The sequence below is a fragment of the Tachypleus tridentatus genome, chromosome 9 (assembly GCF_004210375.1).
Source record: "Tachypleus tridentatus isolate NWPU-2018 chromosome 9, ASM421037v1, whole genome shotgun sequence".
Classification (NCBI taxonomy): domain Eukaryota; kingdom Metazoa; phylum Arthropoda; class Merostomata; order Xiphosura; family Limulidae; genus Tachypleus; species Tachypleus tridentatus.
In genome coordinates, this window is record NC_134833.1 from 31,604,745 (window position 1) to 31,632,286 (window position 27,542).

The following is a 27,542-nucleotide window of genomic DNA, read 5'->3' on the forward strand; positions in this document are numbered from 1 at the left end:
TTATGTCTAATATTAAGCATTAATGTTGTTTGCTTCATAAATGTAAATGAAAGAAATTGCATCACATTTAAATGTCTTTTCCTTTGTCAGTGGAATAAATCATGTTACATTAAATATTTCATTCTAAAATTTCATGTATTACTTAAAAATGGAACATTTATATTTTACGTATTATTGTCTTTATAAATTGAATAACTTATATTGCATTCAGTATTCAGCACAAGGGTCCAGTGCTTCATAGAGAATGTATTTGGTTATGTCTGATATTCAAAATAAGTCTTCTACTTTGTAAATGGAATAGGGTATACTGCTTCAGAAGTGTAACAGATCATCTTCAACACCATTGTTAGCAGTAAAAAGTAGGTTTTAAAAATTTAAAAATAAATTTTTAATTTTGTTATTTTTTAAGTGCAAAAAGGAAAGAAAACAAATGTATAATGAGGTGGGCTTAATAAGTACCAGCAGTGGCAACCAAATGTTTCCATTTACAGGTGGAGTTCTTGGATAGAGCTCTCAATGTTACTAATTAGATTTTAAAATATAAAGAATTTGAGGCCATTATGATGAACGAGTACATTGAAATTTCCAACACCTTTCTCTTAAGAAATTGATCAAAGGATTTCTTGAAAGGTGCAATTATTGGCTTTAAAGCAGCTACAAATAACTGAAAAAGTTAGAGTCTTTAAAAAAAAAACAACAACAACAAAGAAGATAAGAATACAAGTTAAATTTCTTCTTTTTTTGCAATCATACCTTAAATAACATAACACTTTACAAATACATAGATTTAAAAAGTGATTATTTTTACCAATATTAATTATCAATAAATTCTTATTTTAGGATGCAATTATAAAGCTGAACTTTTCAAATTAGGAAAATTTATTAACTTACATCCAAATAAACCCATGTTCATGCATGTGCTGCAAAGCATTTGCAATATCACAGGCCATGCTCAGAAGTCCACCTTCCTTCTGTAGCTGCTCTGAGTCATGGCGATGTTGGATTAAGAATGCTTTCATGTCCTACTTAAACACAGATAAGAAGATATTCAAGACACTTTTACTTTTCATAAAGTGTGTGTACACTTAACTTAACATAACAAAAACATAGAACAAATATGGCAAGAGCCACTTAATGGTACTCTAGACAGTGATTGTAGGTTGTAGATTTTAGCTAAGATATTTCACATAATTTTTTTGACCACCAAAACCTGACAATAATTGCCGAATTTAATGAATAAAAAACTAAATTCTCATAGCTAACTTTTAAATACACAAACAGTTAACTTCTGATATGTTTATAGTGCATTATTCATTTTCAATGTTATCAATGTGTTATCAAAACATTCATGTTTGTTTTATAAAAAGTTATCTTAATTCTTATGGTTACAAAAAAGTAAATCAGTGGTGTAGGGATTGAACGTCCTGGGCAGGTCATAGTCCACCCACTATATCATAGTTTTCTCAGTAGTTTCCACATTCAAATACATTGTAAACAGTTTTTTTTTGTTCTTTTTTAAACTCCCTGTAACTTGCCTCCAAGGATTTTTATATCTCCCATTCATCCATGGTAACTCCAGGCAAATTCAAAATTTCATACCTGGCTATGGCATAAGAGTAAATCAATAATATTTTTAAAATTTAATACAATAATGTTAATCATTTGAAAGAAATAATGCTTGTTACTAAAATTTGTTAAACTTTTGCACATTGTTATGAATATTTTATAGAAAACAAAAATAATATATGCATACTTTAATGAAATAGCCTTGAAATATAAGATTATATATATAAAATGGTATGCTGGATGGTTCAAACTGAAGGTGTGATTTTATATCCTTGCTTTTATTAGGGCCTAATCTACATAACATGCATGTAAAACAAATGTTTTATTGCATTTTAAATGAGCTGTTACTGACCATGATGAAATATTCCATGAGGATGAGTAATGGGTCAGTCTCTAGACACTGACTTAGCAGACGCACAATATTTGGATGATTGAGGTCTCTAAAAAAAATAGATGAAGAAAAAATTAAATAACACATTAAAAAAAGTCAGCATTCTTAATATGTGAAGGTTGATTTGCAAGGAAAAAATATCAAGAGTTGATCCTTGGACATCACATATTAATATAAATTCACACTTAATACTTAAAGATAGGCAGTGAAAAACTTCTGTTTAAAAATATTCATGGAAAATTTATGATTCAAAATTTATTTGTTACAAGAAAGATATATATGTTGCTTCTCACAAAAGCTCTAATCTTCCAGTTCAGTTATAAAAATCTAATTACTTGTGTGAAAGAAATGTTTAGTTTAGTCGATGATCATACAAAGTTGTTTTTTTTTAAAGTTTACAATCTGGGAAAAAGGTTTGATATAAATATACATGCATCAATGTGTGTATGTATGTATACATGTAGGCTTTATAAAATCTCAGTGATCTGTATATTCTGTTGAGAACCAGGTTTATTTATAAACATGAAGCAGTTACAAAAACATGTTCACACAATTTTACCCCCTCCCATGTTTTGTTACTTCAAGTTATGTCTAGATGTTTATCATAACATAAATTCTGTGTTTTGTGTTACTATACGAGTTATGTGCAAGAGTTATATACACATTTCAAATTACAAACATTAAGATTCAAGAGTAAATCATGTTGATTGCACAGTAAATTATCAAAAATTAGAAAGTGTGCTCTTTCTTGTCTAAGATGTACAAGCAACTAGTTTTGTGGCTGGTAGACAGTTTTAGTGACTACCAAAGAAAAGGGACAAGATAATATAAACATGATAATGCTTGATAACCAAATATTAACATGTTATCAATAGTAGATTTTTTTGTATAATTCATACACATATTACTCAAACACCCTCATGATCATGAATAATAAACCTTATGATACAGCACTGATACTCTGAAAGAACCTGAATGGTCGAACTTCATGTAAAAATGATGCGTGTTCAGATTGTGAAGCATCTTCACGTAGAATTTTCACTACCACTTTAGTTTTTCGTTGAAAAGGGATGATGTTCTGGGCCTCTCCTTCCAAAACTTGTCCAAACCATCCACAGCCAATTTCTTGGATATACTGCAGTTGATTACGTGGGAAGTTTTTATGAGACTCATCTACAGATTCAAAATGGTAAATATTACAGAAGTGTACAGATATAATATAAGATGTAACTTCTTCATTGCATTTACTATTTAAAATTCAATGGAACATAAAAGAGAAATGAATCATTTTTGTCTTTTAAAACAAAAACAATAACAGTGGTTTTTATTCATATCTGAAATATAAAATATACAGAAACCATTAATAATAATGTTAAATTATATCACAATAAGATTTGATATTTATACATTTTTCATGACTAATACAAAAAACAAACCCCACCTCTTGCTAATGTAATTATATATATGTATTTTCTCGTACACTTGGATTTTAAATCCAACTGAAAAACATTCACTAAAATAAAATTAAGTTATAATGATAAGCCAAAGCTGAAAGCAACTGTTGTAACAACTAAAGAGAATCAATACTGTTTATGACAAGTTAAAGTACATTGCCAATTATGGCATATACAAGCTTACAATAAAGAAACTACCCAAAGTTTTTATTATTAAAAAAGGAAGAGATACACAGAAAAAACGTACATTCAAACCAAGCGTAGATGCTAATGGAAGTTTTTATTATTTAAAAGGAAAAAAAACTGAAGAAAATTGCACTAATGCAAACCAACAGTACAAAAACAACTCAAACTTTTTATTAAAAAGAGGAAACCTAGAGACAAATTGCACTTACAGAAACCAACAGCAAAGGAACTACCTGAAGGTTTTATTCCTATAAAAAAATTGAACTACAAAAATCAACAGTGCAAAAGCTAGGTTAAGTTTTTATTATAACAAAGGAGAGAACTAAAGAAAAAGTAGGCATGAGTTAAATTTTTTCCTACATACAAGTTTTTTTATTATGGTTACAATACATTTACAATGGTTACTAACCTAATTCTCTCCAAGTGAAATAGCTTTGAAATTCAAAGTAATAATTTAGAACTAACTTTACTTCCTCTTTTTTCAATAATGAATATCACATATATCTCAAAATATCAAAGGTATCTCATTTGTAGTCTTACTACAAATAGAAGTATATCTTAAAGAACTGGGAGAATAGCCACCAGCACTACTCACAGGTAAAGAAAATCAGCCTACAGGTACTCAGAGCAAAGATGGTGTTAGAAAGCACAGTAATATTATAAATATATGCATACATGTATACACACACACACAGACAGTTTTTTTTTTCAGTATACAATATTATTTAAAACTCTTCTTAATTAACTTTTTGGAATGAAAAACAAAGTTATAATAAATAGTTAGCTACACTGTTTAGTTATTTTAGAGTAATCCTAACATGGGACTATCTTCTGTATCCACTGTGACGAAGTGAATCTTAGATTTAAATGATGTAAGCCCATAAACTTACAATTTTCCCCATGAGGGATTTTTAAGCCCGAATTAGGTGAAAAATCAAATTGAAAGAAAACTACGATAAAAACTGAATGATTATTACGTAAAACCAGGTAAATATTTTATTGGTTCTAATTAATTAAAAAATTAAATGATTTAACCTTTTCACAATGGGACCCCTTTAAAAGCTTTTCTGTGCAAGTCACTGTGTTACATGACCAATAAGCTATGAAAATTCTCTACTTTAGCTCTCTGTATCTCCGATAACAAAATGGTAATTTGGCAGTAGTACATCTAGACAATAAATTGCTTACATAACCTTTTGATTTGTTCATTTCAAAGATCTATGCATGAATACAGTTGGAACAAGTAATAATTTTTTCAACCCCAGACAGATACCATGCCCACCTCCACCAGATTGTTTTGAGCTTCAGAATCTACATGTAGGTGCTACACATACATGTCTATAATCATCAGAAATAATTCATTTTATGCTATAACCTAACAATATTTATTTTGAAATTGGCTCACAATTGTCATCACAGAATATGTGTAACTAACAGTAGTACTGTTGGCTTCCAAACTGACCACAGTACTTATATGTTTCTTATGTTCAGTTACAGGTGCAGTTTAAATCATATTTAGGTCTTAGAATTATATTTTGGTTGATTATGTGTTAGTTATAATGTTGAAATGTGTAATTAAAAGGTTTAAGCAATTTTTATATACACATTATACTTTGTGTCCATTTTTAAGGCTTATAATTTTACACGCTCAATAAAAATTTTGCTGAGAGGTTGAGCATGTCTTCTCATGTAACTGTAATATGCCTCAAGGGCACTGTCAATTTATGTCAAGATAAATAATAAGTGGTAAAGGGTAAAAAAGGAAAATAAAACATTAAAAACTAACTATGTGAAAAGAGACCTGAAATTACAAATTTAACAAAAGGAAAATATTCCAACCTATTAAAAACTATGCATTTTTCTATTTCCTAATTTTAATTATTTCACTGCTTTGTATGTTGATGACAATAGATAGTGATATGATAAAGAAACTGAAGAATAAAATACAAACATTTACCTTAAAAAACTTTTGATATTTTTAGGAGGTTCTAGAGATAAGACAAATGAAATATGAAAACTATAAGGTGAAGAAAAGTACTTTTATACTTAAAATGAAAATCATCTTGCACTCAGTTTATCACTATTTTGAATGCAAGTAACTACAATAGGAAAATGACATTATATTAATTGTTTCTACTAAAAAATGTTATTTTGCTGAGATTCCTTAATGTATCCATTCAAAACTGATAAGAAGGCTCAAGGTTATAGGATATATTGTTGTGCAAGGGAAATTTGCAACTCAATTTCTACAAATTACACAAGCCTACCACAAAATGGTCAACAAATCCTGCAACAGCTTTGCTTACAATCCTCACCCTTCTTTTAACTGCCAAAAAATATGTTGTTACTAAAATTTTATGCCTTTTAATGAATTAAAATCTGTATTTTTCAACAAGTTGTTAAAAATTTGGCATTACATTTTTACTCTTGTTTTTTAGATTTTATATTTATTTACATCCTGTATTTTCATGGCAGTACTACAAAGGTTGCCTGTCATCAATAGCAATTCTGAACTGCCAACCATAGGGATTAGATTGTTTTGAATATCATGCAGAGCTTCTCAAGGTTTATCTGCACTTGCTGTTCATAATTTAGCAGTGATAGACTCAAGGAAGAGCAGCTAGTCAACACTACACACTAACTGCAAACTGCAAACTTCTGAGCTACTCTTTTCCAATGAATAGTGGGATTAGACATCACTTTATAATGCTCCCCATGGCTGAAAGGGGTAAACTTGTTTGGTGTGACAGGAATTAGAACCTGCAACCTGCAGATTGAGAGTCCAGTCAAACACAGAAAAGGTAATAGGCTGGCAGCACTCAACACCACATTTTATGCTTTTTTTTAAACCAATGAAGAGTTAAACTGACCATCATTATATAATGTCCCCAAACTTGAAAAAGAAAATATTTCTAGCACAGTGTTTCAATCTCATTATCTGCAGATTATAAGTTGAACACCCTAACCACCAGATCATGCAAGATCATTTATAATTATTTATTTATACTGCATTTGGAGTATTATGTTCAGTCTTGGGCTCTTTACCCTATAAAAGAGAGTGAATTATTGGAAAGGATTCAGAGAAATGTTTCTAGGATGATACATGGGATGTACAAGTTGTCATAAAAGGAGAGATTAAGATCTCCAAAATCACTTTCTCTTGAAAAAAAGAAGAGTTAGATGGTATCTGTTTGGGATGTTTAAGATTGTTAAGGGAATTTATAGTGTTGATGCATCATCTTTGTTGTATTCCATAACGAAAATGGTAGGACTATAAGAGACAAATATAAAGCTTGGAAGCTGAGTAGAAGTGAGGGTCTTCATTATCAGCTAAGACAGCTTTTTGTTAAAAAGAGTAGTTGGTCTTTGGAATGGGTTAACTTCAGATGTAGTGGATGCATTTAATTTTTAATTTAAGGGGAGGCTTAATGAATAGTTTAATGATAAGAATTGTCTCTGAATGTTTCATATGTAAAGTTTAGACTAATGGATGAGATGGCCTAGGAGGACCAAGAGGTTTATTATCCTTAAATTAAAATGTGTGTGTGTGTGTGTGTAAAATCCTGAGCTTTAAGCTATTTATTTTTTCTTTTAGCATAAATATATTACTTGATTCAATAATTAAAGTGTGTGAATGAAGATTAATTTATAATTTTAAAACAGAGTTGGAAAAATGACATTTGACTGAGAAAAACAATATACACAGGTTAAGCGTTGTACAAAATACAAAATAAACTACCACAATAGACACAATTTTAAAAATATGGTTTAGGAATCATTCACAATTATCTACATCATCAGAGAGATTCCAAGAGTATTCCCCTTCCAAGAATGTCCCACTTTTGCTTCTCTAATTTGTAGTGTATTTCAATTCAAAGATAAAGTTCTCCAAGCTAAATACTGCATAGAGCTTTAACAGTTTTTTTTCTACACAATGTAATAAATTTAAATTGGCATCCTTTATTGTTTTTAGTTATTATACCAAGATAATATTATTATAATATTATTTAATAATAGTAAATAAATTAATTTATTTAATTTCTAATTTCTAACATTCTAATTAAATGTTTGCATTATTAATGTGTACAAATCCACATTTAATGAAGTAGTTCCAATACACCCTTTATTATATTTATTAAATACATGCTCATACAAATCTTATTTGCTACTCATTAATGTGAGACTTTTAAGGAACAGTATCAGAACTTAACCCACTGTTCATTTTATATCAATATTTACATTACATTCTTCACACTCTTCAACAACAGGACTAACTCTTTGCCCAAAACTTACCAAACCAGGTGTATGCTGATAATTCCTTTGTTATCGCATATGTTAAGTGAGCGAGTTGGGGGAGGATATTTCAAAGAAGATATTTCTATCTGTTGCTTTCTTGGATGGATATCTGGTAGATGTTCAAATTTAACCTCATTTACACAATTTAAGCCATGAGGTTGGTTCACAATTGGAGAAGGTGGAAAAATAGTGAATTCTGAGTTCTTGGTAGTTGTTTCGGGTTTCCTGGTATACTTACCAGGGTTATAGTGATGACTAATAATGCCACTTTGATGCCCAAATGACTGTATTATAAACACAAAAATAGGTCAGAGCTAATCACCATAAAACACGGGAAATATGTTACATGCTTGTGTTGAAAAAAAAAAAAAGACACTGGTGTTAATTATTTTATTCATTTAAAATACATGAAAATAAATGTAATAGCATAAAATAGGAATAGCATTAATGACATTATAATAGCAGTAAAAATAGATTATGATAAAACACTAGTAAAATCACAACTGTATATCTTAATACACACAAAATACTTACAGAAATGACATGTACATTTAGAGTTCCCGGTGTCTGCAGCATACAGAAAAAATAATTTATTTGTATTCACCTGTCAAATAAGTAAATTTTATGTCTACACGTCTGTCTATAACATATGTATAACCTGTAAATTTTCAAGCTAGTTTAAAAATTAAATACCAAAAGCTGGTAATTGTTTTGAACTTAAAACATTGACATATTATAATCATTGATAGCACAAAAATTAGTAACTGTAGTTAAAAATAAATAAAAAGGGAAGAGGCAAGTAAAACATCTAACCTAAAAAAAAAAAAAGGTTCATGAGAAGTGATACTTATGTACCCTTCTCTTCATCTTTATAGTAACAACATTACAGTAATTAAGACAGTTACATTAAGAAAAACACTTCATAACTTATATAAATTTAACATACAAAGTAAACTACTATCAACACTGTAATTAATTCTACTCATTTCGGCTGGTATTTTCTAGGTACTTTATATGCAAAAATTATTTCACCCAATCATTTATTATCAGTTCTTAAGTACATGTTTAACAGACAAAGACATGAAACTACTCAATAGAATACAAAAATATTGACCTCAATGGTACATAACACTATTTGAACAGGTCAGTAATTTGAGTAAGTATACTTTATTCAGAATAATGTTTAAAAAGATAATTTTTCCTGAAGATAATCCCACAGTGTTTGGCTTTTTCTTACCAGTTTAAAAACTTCTTCATATTAAGTAAGTATGTAGCCTAAGGTTCCCTTAATAAGAAAACAAAAAAAGCTTGAGGCCCTCAACCTATAACTGCCATTATTAAAATTTAAAAAAAAGTATAGCAAATACAGAATAACGACTATGTTATAGGTGCTTAAGTGTGAACACAATCAGTCAGAACTCCCTCAAGTCTCGCAACTGAATGACATGGTTGTTCCCCCACTCCCACATACACTACTTTAAGATGGTGATCAGAAAACAGTGCTGTAGTAAAAATAACAACACCTCATTTCAACATACTGTATCAGTTAATTAATTCAACATATTTTTTTTGTCAGCTTATTTATTTATTTAGAATTAAAATTAATTAAACATCTTTGTTTTCAGCCCCCAAACAAAACCTACACAACTCTGAATCCCATTTTGGGAAACGTTGACTTAAGTGATAGTGCAGCAAGCTCCTCAACCTGTTTCATTCTGCCATGTAAAGACATTTAACACTGATAGAAACCTGACTTTATTACAGGGCAAAAAAGCATTTTTGTTGTTTAATCACGTCATAGACAGAAGTAGGGGTACATAAGCAAGTACAGTAAAACCTGTCTGAGATGGAATCCCATGAAACCGAGTAAAATGTCATGCTTAATCAGGTTTTCCGGCTTAGATATAGTGGACATGCATTTCATTAATTATATTTATATATAATTTTTGAGGGGAAAATTATACTTGCTTGACTCAAAGGATGCAAGACATTTGTAAAGAAAGTTATTATACTGTTTATGCTATATTAGAATAAGAACAAAAATAGACATTCAAAATATATGCAAGTACACAAAATCTTAATCAAATTTATTTGAGGAAAGTGTCCAATTTCAACTGTTTCATTTTTTAAATGGACTTTCTCATGTGGTTAAAAGAGAACACCAGTTCTACGGCCTTTTCATGAAGTTCATTTTCCCCCTTCATTTTTCCATATAATTTGATAGCATTAATATAGCTTAACACTTGCAATGAAGTAGGAATTTCTATTTCTTCATTATCTTTTCCATTTTGTTCTCTCACACTATTATGATCTTGCAACTCTACTATTGATTTTAAATCAATTTCATCAGTTTCTGTTAAAACATTATTGTAAACATTCACAAAACTTTCTGTGTTCCCAGAATCACCTGCATCAATCCTCTCAATCAGAGTTTGGATTTCACAAGAATCATTATAATAAACAACTTTAAAACAAATGAGAGTATTTAGTAGCTTTATTTAAAAATGAAGGTATTAAGTAAATTTTCCCTAAATTTTAAAATTAGGGAAGATAGTAGTTTATTACTTTTGTGAGAATTATTTAAAGAGTAGAATTTTGCACAGTGTTTGATTCAATGAATGTAACAATAACTCAGCAAACAGAAAATATTTGTATTGTTTGTTTGTTTTCGAATTTCGCGCAAAGCTACTCGAGGGCTATCTGCACTAACCGTCCCTAATTTAGCAGTGTAAGACTAGAGGGAAGGCAGCTAGTCATCACCACCCACTACCAACTCTTGGGCTACTCTTTTACCAACAAACAGTGGGATTGACCTTAACATTATAACACCCCTATGGCTGGGAGGGCAAGCATGTTTGGTGTATCTGGGATTCAAACCCGCGACCCTCGGATTACGAGTTGAATGTCTTAACATCCATGACTCACCGCTTGGCAATGAAATTAACTCATGTATAATACTAAAATTTGAATTGTAGGCCAACAGAAAAAATAGAGGTTCTTATTTCATATTCTAGCTTATCAATACTGATAATTTTATTTTGTAATTCACAAGAAACTACAAACTTTGTATTTGGACATCATGAACATCTAATCTGAGCAAATAATGTATTCAACACACCCCATGACTCACCAAAATCAATATATAGGATATTTTTAACATATACTTTTAAATTAAGAAATTAACTCATGTATAATACTAAAATTTGAATTGTAGTCTACAATTTGATACCAAACTTACTGACATACATTTCTTTTATATTCCTCTTAATTTTCTACATATATTTTCATCAATTTGGAGTTATTTTAAGTATACAAAATAACCACCTGAAACTGTACAATTTTATACTAAAATAACTTTACATTTATTTGCCTTATTGCCACAGTGTTTTGTTGACAGGAATTCAGAGGCCTATTCCATAATGTCAAGTAGATACAACAGACAGTAGAATTTTGCATCTAATACAAGTATAAACAACAATCAAAATAATTCATTACTGGTTGATTTACTAACATGTGATGTTACATCACTCGTCAAAAGTTGGTAAAAACAACTACCCAAGAATCTTTATTAATAACGCACCACCTGTTGCTATATGCCTGCAGAATGCCACCACCCTATTATCAACTGAGTGGAATGATTCATCTTTAAGGAGGACAAGTTTCCATGGTCCACCACCCAGCAGTTAGGAACTGGTAAGTGGTAAGGACTCTCATATTCCAGCTGAAGAAACAAATGCAAAAAACCTGATGGAAAGTCCAAAAGATTGCATTACCAGAAATAGTGCAACAGGTGATCACAATACTCTATTTTACAAAGTAGAGTCACCACACTGAAGGAATTATTCAAACAAAACATGGTGGCATCTCAAGTTCTACATCAGGTCCATGGTAAGAAGAGTCTCACTGTCAAAGAGCATTGGGGATGGACAGCAATCTCTGTTTTATTCATGTTAGTTCACGAGTGTACAATCTGGAACAAACATATTTATGAAGCAAAAAACCATTAAAGAGACTTACTAGCAGTCCTATGGAACACCCCATCTCTACGGTGTGTATAACTTAATCTTACAACATAGTTGTACAGGCACAGATGAAAATAAAAACAGACACAAACATATATCTCAGGAGAGATGGTATGGGTATTAATACTTTTACTAATAAAGCACTGAACAACGTTTTGACCTTCTTAGGTTCAAACACTGTTCTCTGCTTTATTAGTAAAAGCATTAATTCCCATACCAGCTGTCCGGAGATATATTTTTACTTCAAGTGGGTTTCTTGTCATCACAAATTGCTTCACAAGACATAAACAACCAATACATGACTACAACATAATTGACATCCATTACAGGATGGACAATGTAGATTTTCAAAAAAAAAGAAAGAAAAGAAAAGGATGTCTGGTCAGGCACCACTTGCCACAGAGTGGTATCCATGATACACTACCCAAGAAGACCCCCTGAAAAAGTGGGAAAAAGTAGCCTTTCACATTCACAATTGGAAAAATTTAAATAAATAGTAAAGACAAATTAAGTCTGTTGTATACAGGGAAACGTCAACAAATCAGTGAGCAAAAATCAGCACTACTGTCAATCACAAAGTGATTAACAAGTTCAAATGTAAAGAGGGCATTGATTACAACAGGAGTTTTGTTGTGCTCCTATTGGTGGAGAGCTGCTGCATGATTAATTGCATGTGGATATAGAGAAGCAAGAAATGGAGGGCTAGTGATGAACATTCACAATTTATACCAAAATATAGTAGAACCGATCTAGAAAAGTTGTTCTGTGAAAGGAGGCAAAATATCGTGTCACAAGTAAGCAGTTCATTTCATGTTCCTTTTTACTACATTAGAAATACATTTCACCATCATAACTTAGTGAGCCTATTTTTTAAATGTTAAAGACATTATTATCTGGGAAGCAGCAACAGTGTTAGGCCTGATTACAGTAAACAAAATACTTAGCTTTCATGTATCGAAAAACAAAAGATCCCACTGCATCTCGTATCAATAAGTGCATGTAAAGCAAACTTGCTTGTCAAACATATAAATCATGACTTTAATTAAGAATAAAAAAAATTCTTTCCTTCTTTGATTGTGTACTTTCATTACACAAAGAGTGTCTCACCAAGTTTCAATACTACTGATGAACAGAAGGCTCACTGTGAAATTTCATACTTAACAGAACTGAAACACTATATTGTCCAAAAGGATAAGAATATTTCATGCTAAATTTGATTAAAATCCACATACTTATGATCTTATAAGCATCAATAAATAAATATTTAAAAATGAATAATAGTAGATCAAAAATACAGTCTACTATATCTAACTGGCATCACCCATGCAGTCATCATCTGTATAATATCTAATAGAGTAATGCAGCCAGAGTGAGCTGGAGCACTGCTTCTGTACTTTTAATTATGTGGTTAAATAAGTATCAGATAAAACTTAAACTGTATAAAAACATTTGTAAGTACAATATTTTAAATGTGAATGACAGTACAGGTTAAGATTGTCAGTGAGAAACAGTGTAAACATAGTATTTACAGCACCACTAAGATACAACAAGTACTTATATTTAGAAATACTGAAATTTCTTATTACAACAGCATTATAGATATAAAAATAAAACTTGGATGGGAGTAGCATTAACAGTGTTATGAAAGGAAGGTGTAGTGGTTCATCAGTCTCTTAAGCCATCCAAGCAGTTTGTTGTTGTTAGTGGTAAGACAAATAGAATTTTAGGTTGCATCTACAAAAATATTGATTACAAGTCTTAAAGAGGTTATAATTTCTTTGTACAGGCCACTGGTTAGGCCTCATTTGAAATATTGTGTTCATTCTTGGGCTCCTTACCTTGGGAAAGACATTGAATTGTTAGAAATGGTTCAGAGAAGGTTGACCATAATGGTGCCTGGTACAGAGGGGTTTTCATATAAGAAGAGGATAAGATCTCTGAAACTGTTTTCTCTTGAAAAAACAGAAGAGTTAAATGAGATCTGATTGGGGTGTTTAAGATTGTTAATGGAGTTGACAAGATTGATGCAGCACCTTTGTTTTTCATAATTAATGGTGAAAATTACTGAACTAGGGGGGATTAATACAAATTTTGGAAAGGTCGGGGTCATCTTCAGTTAAGACAGTTTTATTTTTATAACAGAGTGGTTGACCTTAGGAAGTTGTGGAGGCAGTAAATTTAAAGGAGTTCAAGAAAAAAACTTGTATGACAAAGGCCGGCTTTGAGGGTTGTTTTTATTATTACTTACTAGTTTTAGTTTAGTTTAGAGGACAGGACAGCCTAGATGGAACAAAATGTCCTTTGTTATCCCTAAACATTATGTTAAGATGATAGGTAATAAAGCTTTAGCTGTAAATTAAACTTAAGTTGTAGATATATTATTTTCCAGTGTTAAACCTGTATAGTTAAAGAGCTCTACTTGAAAATATTGAAATCACTATATGCTAAAAATGACCAATGACAAATGTACATAAATTATATCTATATACAGTAAAACCTGTCTAAGCTGGAAACTGCATAGGGCATGAACCTATACAAGCTGGAAATATCAAAATTTTGCAGCATTATCTTAAGATTTCTCTAAAAAAATGTCCTCTATATGGCAGAACCTGCGTAACATGGACTAAAACTATCTTTCACCTCCCTCATCCATCAACAAGTAGGATTCGAACATGAGTAAGGTGGAAAAAGTTTTGATTAAGTATTAATTTCTTATTCAATTAATAATTTGTTTAAATATTAATAAATTCTTGTTTAATCAACAATTTGTTTGAATATTAATAACTTCTCAGACATTTTGTTACATTAAGTATTGGTTAAATATATTCTGTTCTTTTTCTGTTGTAATAATTTTTCAGTTAAATTAGATTCATGATTTATAGAAATATATTTGTCTTTTTTTAAGTACAAAATTCTACTCTTTAAATAATTCTCACAAAAAAAATAAATTCCTATCTTCCCTAATTTTAAAATTTAGGAAAAATTTACCATGAGTAATAGGTACAAGTGAAAATATGCACTGTTTCAAAAATTTGAGGAAGAATCAACTTCCTGTGGAATGGAAAGCCAATAATAAAGCATGGATGACAAATGTTATATTCAAGGAATTTTTGAACAAATTAAACAAAAGAATGGAAAAAAGAAAATTGGAATATTCTACTTTTCCTAGATAATGCAACTTGTCACCCAAAAGTTTGACTTTCAAATGTTTGTTTAGTCTTTCTACCCCTATGTACATCAGTTCTACAGCCATTAGATAATGGAATTACATAGTGTATAAAATTGAAATACAGAAAACTGATGCTTCAGCATATTATTACAAACATGGGCAACTGTAAGAGAGCATCTGAAATGACCGTGAAAATTGATGTGTTAGATGCAATTGCATTTTTAAGTTATTCAATCAAATGTGTAAAAGACGAATGTGTAATAAAGTGCTTTTGAAACTGTGAATTTATTATTGGTAATGGCGAAGATTGTGGAGAAGTTGTTTGTTATGACAATTCTAGTGAAATTCAAACTCTTAGAAGATTGATGCAGATGATTCTATGAACATGGAAAGTTTTGTGAACGTTGACAAAAATGTTTTAACAAAAACTGATGAAATTCATTTAAAATCAATAATAGAATTGCAAGATGATAACAGTGTGAGAGAACAAAATGGAAAAGATAGTGAGAAAGTAGAAATTCCTACTTCATCACAATTGTTAAGTTATATTAATGCTATCAAATTATATGGAAAAATGAAGGGGAAAGTGAACGTCATGAAAAGGCTGTAGAATTGATGTTCTCTTTTAACCACATGAGAAAGTCCATTAAAAAAACAAATCAGATGAAACTGGACACTTTCTTCAAATAAATTTTATTAAAATTCTGTACACTTATGTATATTTTGAATGTCTATTTTTGTTCTTATTCTAATAAATATAGCATAAACAGTATAATAACATTATTCACAAACGTCTTACTTCCCTTGAGTCAAGCAAGTATAACTCTCTGCTCAAATATTATATATAATAAAAGAAATGCATGTTCACTATGTCTAAGCTGGAAATTTTACTCAGTCCCGTGAGATTCCACCTTAGACAGGTTTTATTGTATTTTTTTTATAATGTGGAGATGCTATATATAAACCACAGATAACATATTAGTTGTATATTTATGACTCACACCCATCTGTTATACATATTTATAAGTGGTTGGTAATTATAAACAACTTAAATGCCTGATATTGAGTCTATATGTAGATGCATACAGATTTTATTAGGATTTAGTTGGTGTTCCAGCATAAAACATTTTACCATTACACCAATAATAACATGATTCACTGTAGTCACAAAAGCTACAGAAAAACTACTTATATCATTCAAAATTCTCTCCATTATATATATATATACTGATTATCAATGTATTGAAATTAATGAGAATTTTTACAAATCTTTTAATAGATTGCCTTGAGACTATTTTAACAATAGATCTACTTTTTTCCATATTTTAGAAAGTTCTTTACACAGTTAAAAGTTTTTCTTTTTCTATCAGAAAGTGCAATTCATTATCAAGTCTAAACAAAAAAGACATGTAAGATGAAATATATAGGTAGATTATATTCTGTAAGTACCTTTAAGCTTTGATGAGGACACCACACACAACCAATCAGAAATCCAACAAGGACTACCACAACAGTCACAGCTATCACAGCCAAGAGAGCTACCTTAAAATCAAATGTTGTATCAATTGGAGTAGATGACTCTGGAAAAATCACAAAATTAAGTTATTTCCAAAATGTAAATTAATGAATCCTTAAAAGATTACATGATCATTAGATCATTTTGATAACTTTGGGAAAAATACTAAAGAATATAACAACTTGTGTGAAATTATGTCAGGAAGAATGTGATGTTAAAACAAAAACTGTTGAATACCTATCTTTTACAGACTCTAAATCACAAAAACCTTTACTGCTTAAAATTGTTATTGTTGAAATTTGTTATTTCTGAGAAAGAGTATAAACTGTAACTTATTTGTGTTACAAATATATAATTTTTCATGTGACTGAAGCATCCAATGCAGCACCAAGTTCCGTCACAGTTGTTGCACTTGTATGTGATGTCAGAGGGTGGGTCCAAGTTACTGTATCTCTCATTTTCTTCAGTTACTTTAAATAAAATTACATCAAACCAACTACTATACCTAAAGCTTCTTTGGGTGGCTTACTCTATGATCAACCTGGCTGGGCTGACATAGTTAGATATGCAGATCTTAGCTATTTATGATGTAGGCTTAGTTATAAAATGCAATATTTAAATTCTGGACTTAAAAACTACAAAAATGAGATTTATAATTTTCAATTGCTTTTATTTTGCTATTTATTATTAAAAAAATAATAAATATCTGCTAGTTCTATGCCTTACAAGTATCGTAATAGCATACAATATAATGCACTTAGTTTTATTTTTAGAAATATGAAAACCAAATTAGACCTTAATGGTATAAGAAATTATAATTACTCTTAATCAAGAAAAAATACACTATGCCTTACATAGAAATGTGTACTAAACATTAATCATGGCTTATGTTCACATCTGTTAACTTAGGGTAAACAAAAAAATTGGTATGCTGGGGAAAAAATATATAAATAAAAAAGTCCAATATTTACCAGGACTGTCATATCAAGAAATTTTATAATACTATCTTAAGAAGTGTATTTTATTATTTCTAAAATATTATATATATATATCCACCTTAAAGGTACATTAGAAATTTCAGACTTTGTAGAGCTCTTCTCTTAAATAAAAGTATAAACATTGTTTTAAGAATTAATAAAAATATAAGCTACATAAAAGATAAAAGAATACCAGGGAAAACAAAATAAAATGAGATAATGAATCTTTTTACGATAACAATAAGTTTAATGTTACCTAAATGCATAAATATTATTATCTGTACATCTACAACTTAAAAAAATACAAAATAACTCACTGTATATGATTAATCTACAGCATACTGAAATAAAAACAATATTTGAAAAATAATTTGCAAGGTTAAAAAAAAAGAAAAGTAAAATGGAATGTTCATAAGTTTTAATGATATTGTGATACTACACAAATATTTGTTTCATAAATTCAACAGGACAATCAACAACAGGTTTCTAACAAATATTTAATATTTAGAACAAATAAAAAAGGACATACTAACCCAAATGGAAAGATTTACCACTTGCACAGTACAGGTAGCTTTCCAGCAATACTGCCAATGTTATAAATTCCAGGATCATATTAAAAATAAAATGCTGTCAGTTCAATTAAACCCATAAGTAATACTTTACAATATGTTGAGTTGTACCAGTTTTCAAGAACTGAAAGCTCCAAAATTCACCTTCCTGTAAAATAAACAAAAATAAAACTAAATATATATTACAATAAATGTTGTATGTATTTCAACCACATCATTTTCTAATCACACTATAATGTGTAAGTCTGCACTAATATAGGATTATTTGAAGTTACTAATCATATGTATATTTCTTAACAGATTTTAAAGCAGATTAAAATTGCTCATACCTTCATGTTTCTTTACATCAAACCTGAAGAAGTAAAAACATTTTATTTTTTATTATTTATGTAACTGAAACCTTATTTGTTTGGTTGGTTTGAATTTTGCACAAAGCTACACAAGGGCTACCTGCACTAGCTGTTCCTAATTTAGCAGTGTAAGACTAGAGGGAAAGTAGCTAGTCATCACCACCCAATGCCAACTCTTGGGCTACTCTTTTACCAGCAAACAGTGGAATTAACCACCACATTAAAACACCCCATGGCTGAAAGGGTGAGCATGTTTGATGTGATGTGGAATTAAACCCGCAGCCCTCAGAGTGCAAGCCAAGTGCCCTAACCATCTGGCAAAAAAGTAATAGTAAATCAATTTGAATACATAAAGTGTGTTCCAGGGCAACAACATTAGTAAGGAATAAAGGATTAGTTTGAGCAAGACACTTCTTTGTCACCAGAAGCACTTGATATAAAGAAGTGCACAATTTGAGAAGCTTCCCAAGCTGTTCAGTACTGTAAAAAAACAATAAAAAACACTCAAAGATACCACATCAACCACATTTAAATAAGGAGACTTGTAAATCTAATAACTGCTCTGCAAGTAGGACCATATGATTAAAGGCAAATGCTGCTTTGCCTCTATATATCTTCTTAAACATTGGACATATTCAACCAACAACTCTGCTAACAGGACCACACTTTCATCTTCATATTGAAGACCATGGTAAGACTGATGCAATTAATCAGTCTTGCTGCCATTGAGTGCTCTACCACAATGTGGTAACTTACTCTATGGACTACAAGACATTCCATTTGAATAAGACCCACTTGTCTAACATAAAAGCTTTTCAACTTGCCAAGAAGATATTTATATATAAAAAAAAATCAATGAAGTTGAGACCTAAGTAACATAGATGGAAAGCCTTTACCCACCAGAACCATAAAGAATTAAGATTTGCACTCTTTAGTACAGTTTAGTATTGTCCATCCACATCCCTGTACCAGACCTAGTTTTATAACTATATCTTCAAGAACTGTATATATGTAAATATCACAGAAAGTCCACATAAACTGTACAATACTTTCATAGAATTTGAAGAGCCACAGGAACAATGATAACAGATATTCACTAATGGAGCTGTTCTGGTCATACTGTTTTCTATGAGAAGCACCCAAAATGAAAGCCAATGGAAGTAAAAAAAAATATTTTCTATTGAAAATAGAAGCTACAAATAAATAAGTACTTGACATTATAAAACAAGTCATTGCCACATAAGGATAGACCCTACAACAGTGAAACTATGATGCAAACACCACTTTAATTTATCAACAAAATGACTGATCAAAACACTTGAAAAACTCCACTGTTCCTGTTCTAAACACACTATTTAACTAAAATTACAGCAGCTGATAAACAATCAAAAGAATAATTTCATTCAAAATATCATTATGAAGAGCAATGCCAAAACCAACACAAAAATTCAAACAAACTTATAGAGAGAGAAACCAAATATGGTTTTAAGACCTTTCATTCTTGGCTGAGAGAAGAAAAATAAAAATGAATGTAAAAGATGCTATATTTGCTAAAACATGAAATAATGAAGCCCATATAGCAGGAGTTAAGATATCTCTATCTAGCATTTTCGAATCTCATTAAAAATGACAAATATAAATAAACATGTCTAAACGAAAACAAAAGTCCCCATGAGAATTAGGACAGGTTTCAGTTCTTGACTGCACATTTCACCTGTGCAAGAAGGCTTCTAAATAACTATGCGACACAATTGCTTTTGGTGTCCCAAACCCCACATTGATAGCCTCATTCAGGACACATTTCTAGAACCTAAGAATCTGTTTCTGAAGATGGTAATTACTGCTTACACCTGTTTAGTGCCATACTGATTTGCAGTAGAATTTCTACAATTGTTTTGACTGGAGAGCAGAAAGTGAACTGGGAGTCAGTTGGAGCAGAAGGGGGAGGGGTAAAGTGTTATTAAGCAGTGCAGAAATAGATATTTTAGCTTTTAACATGTTTGTGGTAGTCTGATGCCACTTAAAACTACCATTTAACCCAGCTCCAGGATCATATATGATGTTGGAAATTTAAAAATTTTAAAAGTTAAATCATGACATCTCAGATGGAGAGCAAGGCTGCTTGGGAAGAGCTCTACAATTGGAGTCTGCTAGTGCTACTCCCAACCACCTCAGTGGACATGCATCTATTTATTTAGTCTTCTTTTTTTTTAATATTATGGTTTGGGTTATTAGTATCAATAACAATTAATACGTGGATGTGTCTCTTGACTGCCTGTCGTATAATGGCATAAACAAAATTTCACACAATTCATAAATTACTTTTTTATTGCTAATGCTAGAGTTAAACTTAGTGCCTAAAAAAAGTAAAATAGGAATGGCGAACAGATGAACATCTTATAAAATCACACCATTAAATACGATTTGGTTTAATATTCAATGACCACGTACACTTCATACGTCTTCTGTTAAAGACTCTAGAGTCAAGCAGTGAAGAAAGAATATAAATTGTATTTATAATTTTTATCTCACGATTGCATAATGGCTGCAACAACGAAACTAGAAAGACTTCAAGAGAGCGAATGCCGGTTCCAACAGCACTGGTACTAGTATTAGTTCTTCTCGATAATGTCTAAAACTTAAAATGATTAACCATTAGTATTATTTCGTTGAACCTAACTGGAAAATATACCTTTAAAATACCGTTACTATTTTGTTGATTTAGACTTATCATATAAAAAAAAACGATATAAGAAATTTAAGAACACGATCTTCGAAAATCCAATCTCCACTTAGTTACCAATGGACGGTATCTAAATATTGTCATTGTTGTTGACTCGTAAACACTAGGAACAGGTTGTATTGATTGAACGGGTTGTGTAACTTTTTATACCAGGTAAAGCTTTTCCTTTTGCATTTTATTTATTGAGCCATAGTTTTTTAAACAATTATGTTTGCTCAACACAAAAAATATTATTATGTGTATAAACGTTTCTAAAATTCACATATTAATTAAGTGATAAATGTACTATTTTTGCACTGAACGCAACGACAAGTTATCGTATCGTTTCATAACGTCACTATTTCACATTCCTTTGTTCACATTTCAAAAATTGACTCTTTGTAAAGCGTTAACGATGTTTATGGTTATAAGAATATCTAAAAAAGTTCAAATAAAACTAATATTTCACACACACAGAAAAAAAAAGTTTGAAAACTTGTACTGAGTGGGTACATAATACGTTTCTCCGAATCTGCTTATTAATTTTTTCTTTAAAATTTATGTGTGTATGTTGCCTTTAGTTACCAATGGAGTCACAAAGCTCCATTGGCTCTGTTACTCATTGAACTTGGCCATTAATTTGAAGTTTCACGTGGGTAAGACTCCTGTAAAGTCGAAAATACTGTATCATATTGACGGTATTTTTTCTTCTGACTCCTCAGGTAGTATCTCCAGGGTACGTCTTCTCGTATCATGTAATAAGAGTGACCATTAATTACGTGTTTTGTACGTGCATCCTGCAAAGCTTCGCAATGGGCTGTTTGCATTCTATCTATCATGAAATATTTAACTTAGAACTTTTGTGTTGCAAGTATGTAAACTTACCATGGACCCAATGAATTCTCCTGCACCAGGAGAATTAAATAATGGCTTTATAAATATATATAGTGCAATATTTTTCATAATCTGGAATAGTTATATTGGCTTTAAATGAACAATTTATCCTTAAACTTTCAAGTAAAGGTACCAAAACTTTTTAAACTTTGAATATTGTTTGTTTCGAATACATAGTATTTTAGTGTGTTTAACATGTGTCCAGTTTTTTTCTCTTTCGCTTTTTTTTAAAGTCAGTCAAAGTGGGAGAATTCAAATGTTCATCCTTTAATACTTTTACTATCGGACCTCCTACTTAATTACTCTTAAGGAAGTTAGTACCTGTAGCTTATGTTTGTTTTGTTTGTTTTTGAATTTTGCGCAAAGCTACGCGAGGGCTATCTGCGCTAGCCGTCCCTAATTTAGCAGTGTAAGGCTAGAGGGAAAGCAGCTAGTCATAACCACCCACCGTCAACTCTTGGACTACTCTTTTACCAACGAATAGTGGGATTGAGCGTCACATTATAACGCTCCCACGGCTGAAAGGGCGAGCATGTTTGGTGCGACGGCGATTCGAACCCGAGACCCTCAGATGACGAGTCGAACGCCTTAACCCATCTCGCCATGCCGGGCCTTCACACGTCTTATACATACGTTATCATGTATTATTTGGTTCCACAAAACTGTTTATGTATTTAATTGAAAAACAAACAAAAAAACGATTAGCTGTATATATTGTCATTTGATCCAAATACCATAAATTACACAGGCCTGTGATGGCTTTATTTCCTTGAACTTTTTGGAAATTTTACAGTAATTCCTGTACGCTGAATCCGAAAATTATATCCATTTTCCTCTATCACGTACAAATATTTTACAAAACGTCATATGTACTTTTAGTGCATCATTTTCACTGAAATGTTCACAATCGGTAGCTATAGACGCCTTTAGACCAAACGCAATAAAAATAAAATATGTTCGTTGTGAAAAATGAAATAATAATTGATATAAGTAAGAGCTTTTTTATCTTCTCGATTTGTAAAAAGTACTTATGTGATAAAAAATGAATAATGCTTTCGAGATCTGCGAAGCTTAATTAAGGAAAAAATTCGTTATTCAACAAGTAAGCTGGCTTCTTATTTATTTCCAAGTTTGACAAAAATGGTGGTCGAATTTGGATTATTCCTCACAACTTTTAAAATAAGTTTGAATTAAAAGTCCGATAAATCATGATTAGTTAGCTAGTATTATTTTTACTTCATGTTTCCAGTATGGTATAAGTTTTAATATTTATTCTTAAAATAAAATACATAAACATGAGAGAAAGATAATTGTGTCGTACATTTTACTATTTCACGAGAAAGAGACAGTAAGCTGTGTAGACGACATAAATATGTTTTTCTAATATCACTTGTCTTTTTTGTTAAAGTTAAGTATAAAACAACGCAATGGGCTATATGTTCACTACCAATCACGGGTATCGAAACCCAGATTATAGCGTTAGAAGTCCACAGACATACCGCTATGCCACTGTGTGGGGAGAGGGGCAATATTCCTTTCCGACTTTCGTACACTACCAAAATGTACGTAGCTCGGTTTGATAAATTCCCACTAAAAATTACATTTTATCTATAATCTCTGAGTGTTAAAATCAGTATTGTGTCAAAGTTTTTATCGTATGGTGTAAATGTTTATATGTATCACATAAAATATAACAAAATACTTTAAATTACTAAAGTGTTGCACATTCCTACTTTAGCAACGCATATCTTAACAAACGTTACGGGCCATTATTTCTTTGAGGGGTTAAAAATACTGTGCGCATAATCAATATTGGCATGAAAACAAGGTTTGTTTCAAAACAAAGCTACATTAGGCTATTTGCTGTGTTCATCACAGGGAATCGAACGTCGAATCATAAGCGTTGTCAGTACGTAAACTTACCTCCCTCTAACAGGAAATGTGAAAATATGGAATTTCCTCATATCGCATTTTTGTTTTTATTTTTTTAATAAAAATAAAATAAATCCATGCTTTCTTAATAAAAGTAGTCCTTTACCGATTTTTAATTCACAGTGATCATTATTATATCGATCATCTTTCGTCACAGAAGGAGACTTTACTAATATGTGACTCGTGAATTTAAAAAAAAACATTATAAGTTATTTTTATTTTTAGGGTTGATAAATAAAGCTCGTGTTTCACACTGATGAATTTCACAGAAACTTAATTAAGAAAAAAGTTTGTTTCTTAGTTTCAGAATAAAGCCACCTTACACTACGACCCGGCATGGCCACGTGGTTAAGGCGATCTACTTCTAATTCGAGGGTCGCGGGTTCGAATCCCTGTCACACCAAACATGCTTCCCCTTTCAGCCGTGCAGACATTATGATGCGAAAGTCAATTCCACTATTCGTTGGTGAAGAGTAGCGTGCAGATGTCCATGTATATGCCAATTGTGAAGTCCAAATATAATGTAGTTACAGCTTGTGTGGTTAAATTCAAAATGGTAACAGTAAAATAAATCAAAAAAAGGTTAAGAAGGGCTTAAAAATTACATTGCTTGTACTGAAAAATAAAAAAAACTAATGTGTAGCTTTCAGCAAATGTTGTTAGAAACAAAATTTAAACTTAAATCAGACTATATAAAAATCACTAAAAATTGATTAATTTATTCTTTTCATAATATAAATGAACAGTGTAAAAGTCCAGTTAGTCCACAAGCCTTAACATGTACAATTTTTCAATCTATGTCCAGATGGAAACTTTTTTATGTGTTTTTTCTTATAGTAAAGCCACATTGGGCTATCTGCTCAGTCCATAAAACTTTTTTGAGGCATATAAACAGTCACTATTATTGGAGTTTATTTTCTATTTAAATTTCTCTGAAATACGGTATTATAGAAGAACTCTCATAGTTTGCACCATAACATAGATTTTAAAGCTGTGTATTCATGCTGTTCACCTACACTTGATACCACTGACAACAGAGGAATGCAAGGTTAACATAAACAAAAAACTATTTCTGTTAGAGTAATGTTTCTTGTGTGTAGAAAAGTTTATTGCAGGTAATATAATTAAAAACAACTCCTCATATTGCAATGAAAAACAGTGTAGCAGTAAAAACCAAAATTTTGGCCTAAAACATGTACTGTTTCAAATTAAGAGCAATTTCGTAAATAAATTACTGTACTATTTCACATAACCCTTTTAAGGAAACATAAGATTCAAAGTAATAAAAAACATATTTCAGAGTTGAATATCAATTCACTAAAAACATTTACAATAAAAAGGAAATAAAAAAGTGGTTAATATACAAGAAACACAAAATGTTTTTGTTTATGTCTCACAGTGATCCATTAGTAACATAAAAAAACTGTTACAGAAATTTTATTTCGACACATAAGAAGTAAAATATTTTGTTAAATATTCATTTCACTATTTTTCAATAATAATTGCAAAAATTGTTATATTTCATAATCTTAATGGTTTATCAGCAAAAATGAAATCTATTGCATTATGGCATGGTGTCTATTCACATTATAACTCATGTGTACGAGCAGTATGTGTGAAGTGAAAGAAGTGTCCATCACTATAAAGATTTTGCAGAAGCTACAATATCAATGACTTTTTGAAAGATATCAGCTTGTGAAGGAAACATCTCTATCATGGTTTCAGCAACAGATTTGTAATGTTTCAATCTATCTCTGATTTTATCTTCTTCCTTCTCTATGTTACTAACTGATATTTTGGTCTGGTACTTTCCTTCTTTGGCTGATTGAAAATATTTCGTTTTCTGCTGCATTAGTGACAGTCTAATTATATTCTGAAAAAAATAAATTTTATTATGCATAAAAGTAACTTAAAAATTTCAATATTATTGTTAATACTAAAAGAAAATCAAAAGTTACATACAGTTTTGAGAATCTGTACTTATCTAATGGCCAAAAGCAAAGCTATGATTAATTGTAATAAAAAAATTGTATAAACTACTTAATGAAACTGAAAAGTTATCTTAATTTATATTTTTTTAATATCCATCTACATTTATGCCAATTTCTCCAAATGAATGAATTAACTTTACGTTTATTCTGTAGACGTTTTCCTTTTTGACTTCTAGGTGGTTTGAGTTTTTCAATGCAACTTCACTTAAGCAAGAGTTGTTAAAGCAATACAAGTAAAATATTAACTACAGTTAAGATGTGTTTAATGCTCTATTTTAAAGCTTGCCATAAAACATGTCTTCAACTTTTGTATAGTTATCTCCCTCTAACTCATTTTGTTAGATTAAATTATCCTGAATTTCATTTTGAACACTATTAACAGCATGTAACTCATATTTATCCTAAATATTATGTGAAAACAAAATGGCTGATACATAATTCACTAATACAGTTTTCTTTTTTAGTAATTTTAGAGAAAAATCACTGACAAAAAATTCATGAAACTATTGTTTGAGGGATGTAACAAGTGGAATATGAATGGTGAATAATTTATAAGGAATACCCACCTGGAGAACTTTTGTGAATTATGATGGATGCAGTTATGACAGAAATTTCTGATGAAGCTGCACTTGCTTACACAAAAAACATCATTCTTCCACAAAGTTCTCCACATAGGTTAATAAATAATAATAACAAAACATAACTCCTTCTGCTTTTTCTTAGTTAATAGATTCAGTTTTAAAATTTCTGGTTAAAGTGATTTAAATGTCATTTGTGCAAAACCTGTTAAGATTTATGAACCAGCTTTCTTCTGTGTTCTTAAAGCAATGAATCAATCTTACATAATTTTATTTACATCTTAAAAGATGTTTTGGACTTTGAATTATTTGAAAAAAACAAGGTTTTTATACTGTATGATACTTGGTAAGAAGTATCCATCTGGTGAATTTACTAAAAAAAACTAATTAATTAAATTAAGAATGTTAAATATACAAAATGTCATGATGTATGTGTCATATATTGAGAAGCTACACTGAAATCTTTGCCTGCCCTACTGTACAATACAAACAAAATATTTTCCCTTTTATTTAAACCATTTGTGTAAAAATTAAAAATTAAATTATGTATGTTATTTTTGGAAAGCTAGCATGATGCAAGGAAAGGAATGTTGTCACTTAGCTTGACAAGACTTGGAATACATGGTTAGTTGTATTACTGTTATACATTATCTATTAAATTAGAATATGTTATAGAAAGCTATAAACTTACTTTTAATTTAGACTGAAATACTCTTAATAATTGCACATCGTTGCTATAATGTTAGCCATCTGTGTTGAACAGCTTAGGAGAAGTACGCAACATACTACAGAAAGGAGGTGTGTGTGAAATTTCAACTTTTACATGTGGCTACATAATTAGGTATTCTGACTATGAGGAAAGTAAGAAGCAGATTGCCAAAGATCTTGGGCTTTCCAATGGGTGCATACATAAAAGTATTGTGAAGTAA

General features: G+C 30.6%; 2 protein-coding genes across 5 annotated transcripts in view; both read right to left on the reverse strand.

Moving 5' to 3' along the window:
- The window catches only part of LOC143227335 (uncharacterized), a 39,441-nt gene extending 15,365 nt beyond the window's left edge, over window positions 1-24,076 (reverse strand). The window contains exons 1-8 of the mRNA XM_076458791.1: window positions 24,036-24,076; window positions 18,476-18,498; window positions 16,534-16,664; window positions 11,491-11,614; window positions 3,807-3,845; window positions 2,929-3,130; window positions 1,919-2,006; window positions 892-1,022 (exon numbers count right to left, since the gene is read on the reverse strand). Of these exons, the coding sequence (XP_076314906.1) occupies window positions 892-1,022; window positions 1,919-2,006; window positions 2,929-3,130; window positions 3,807-3,845; window positions 11,491-11,614; window positions 16,534-16,664; window positions 18,476-18,498; window positions 24,036-24,076 (779 nt within the window). The remainder of the gene's footprint in view (window positions 1-891; window positions 1,023-1,918; window positions 2,007-2,928; window positions 3,131-3,806; window positions 3,846-11,490; window positions 11,615-16,533; window positions 16,665-18,475; window positions 18,499-24,035) is intronic.
- A 662-nt stretch (window positions 24,077-24,738) lies between these two features.
- l(2)41Ab (lethal (2) 41Ab) overlaps window positions 24,739-27,542 on the reverse strand; it is a 47,316-nt gene continuing 44,512 nt past the window's right edge. For all 4 annotated transcript variants that reach the window (XM_076453571.1, XM_076453570.1, XM_076453572.1 and 1 more), the window contains one exon: window positions 24,739-25,917. In XM_076453571.1, coding sequence (XP_076309686.1) covers window positions 25,684-25,917 — 234 coding nt within the window. In that variant the 3' untranslated portion in view covers window positions 24,739-25,683. The remainder of the gene's footprint in view (window positions 25,918-27,542) is intronic.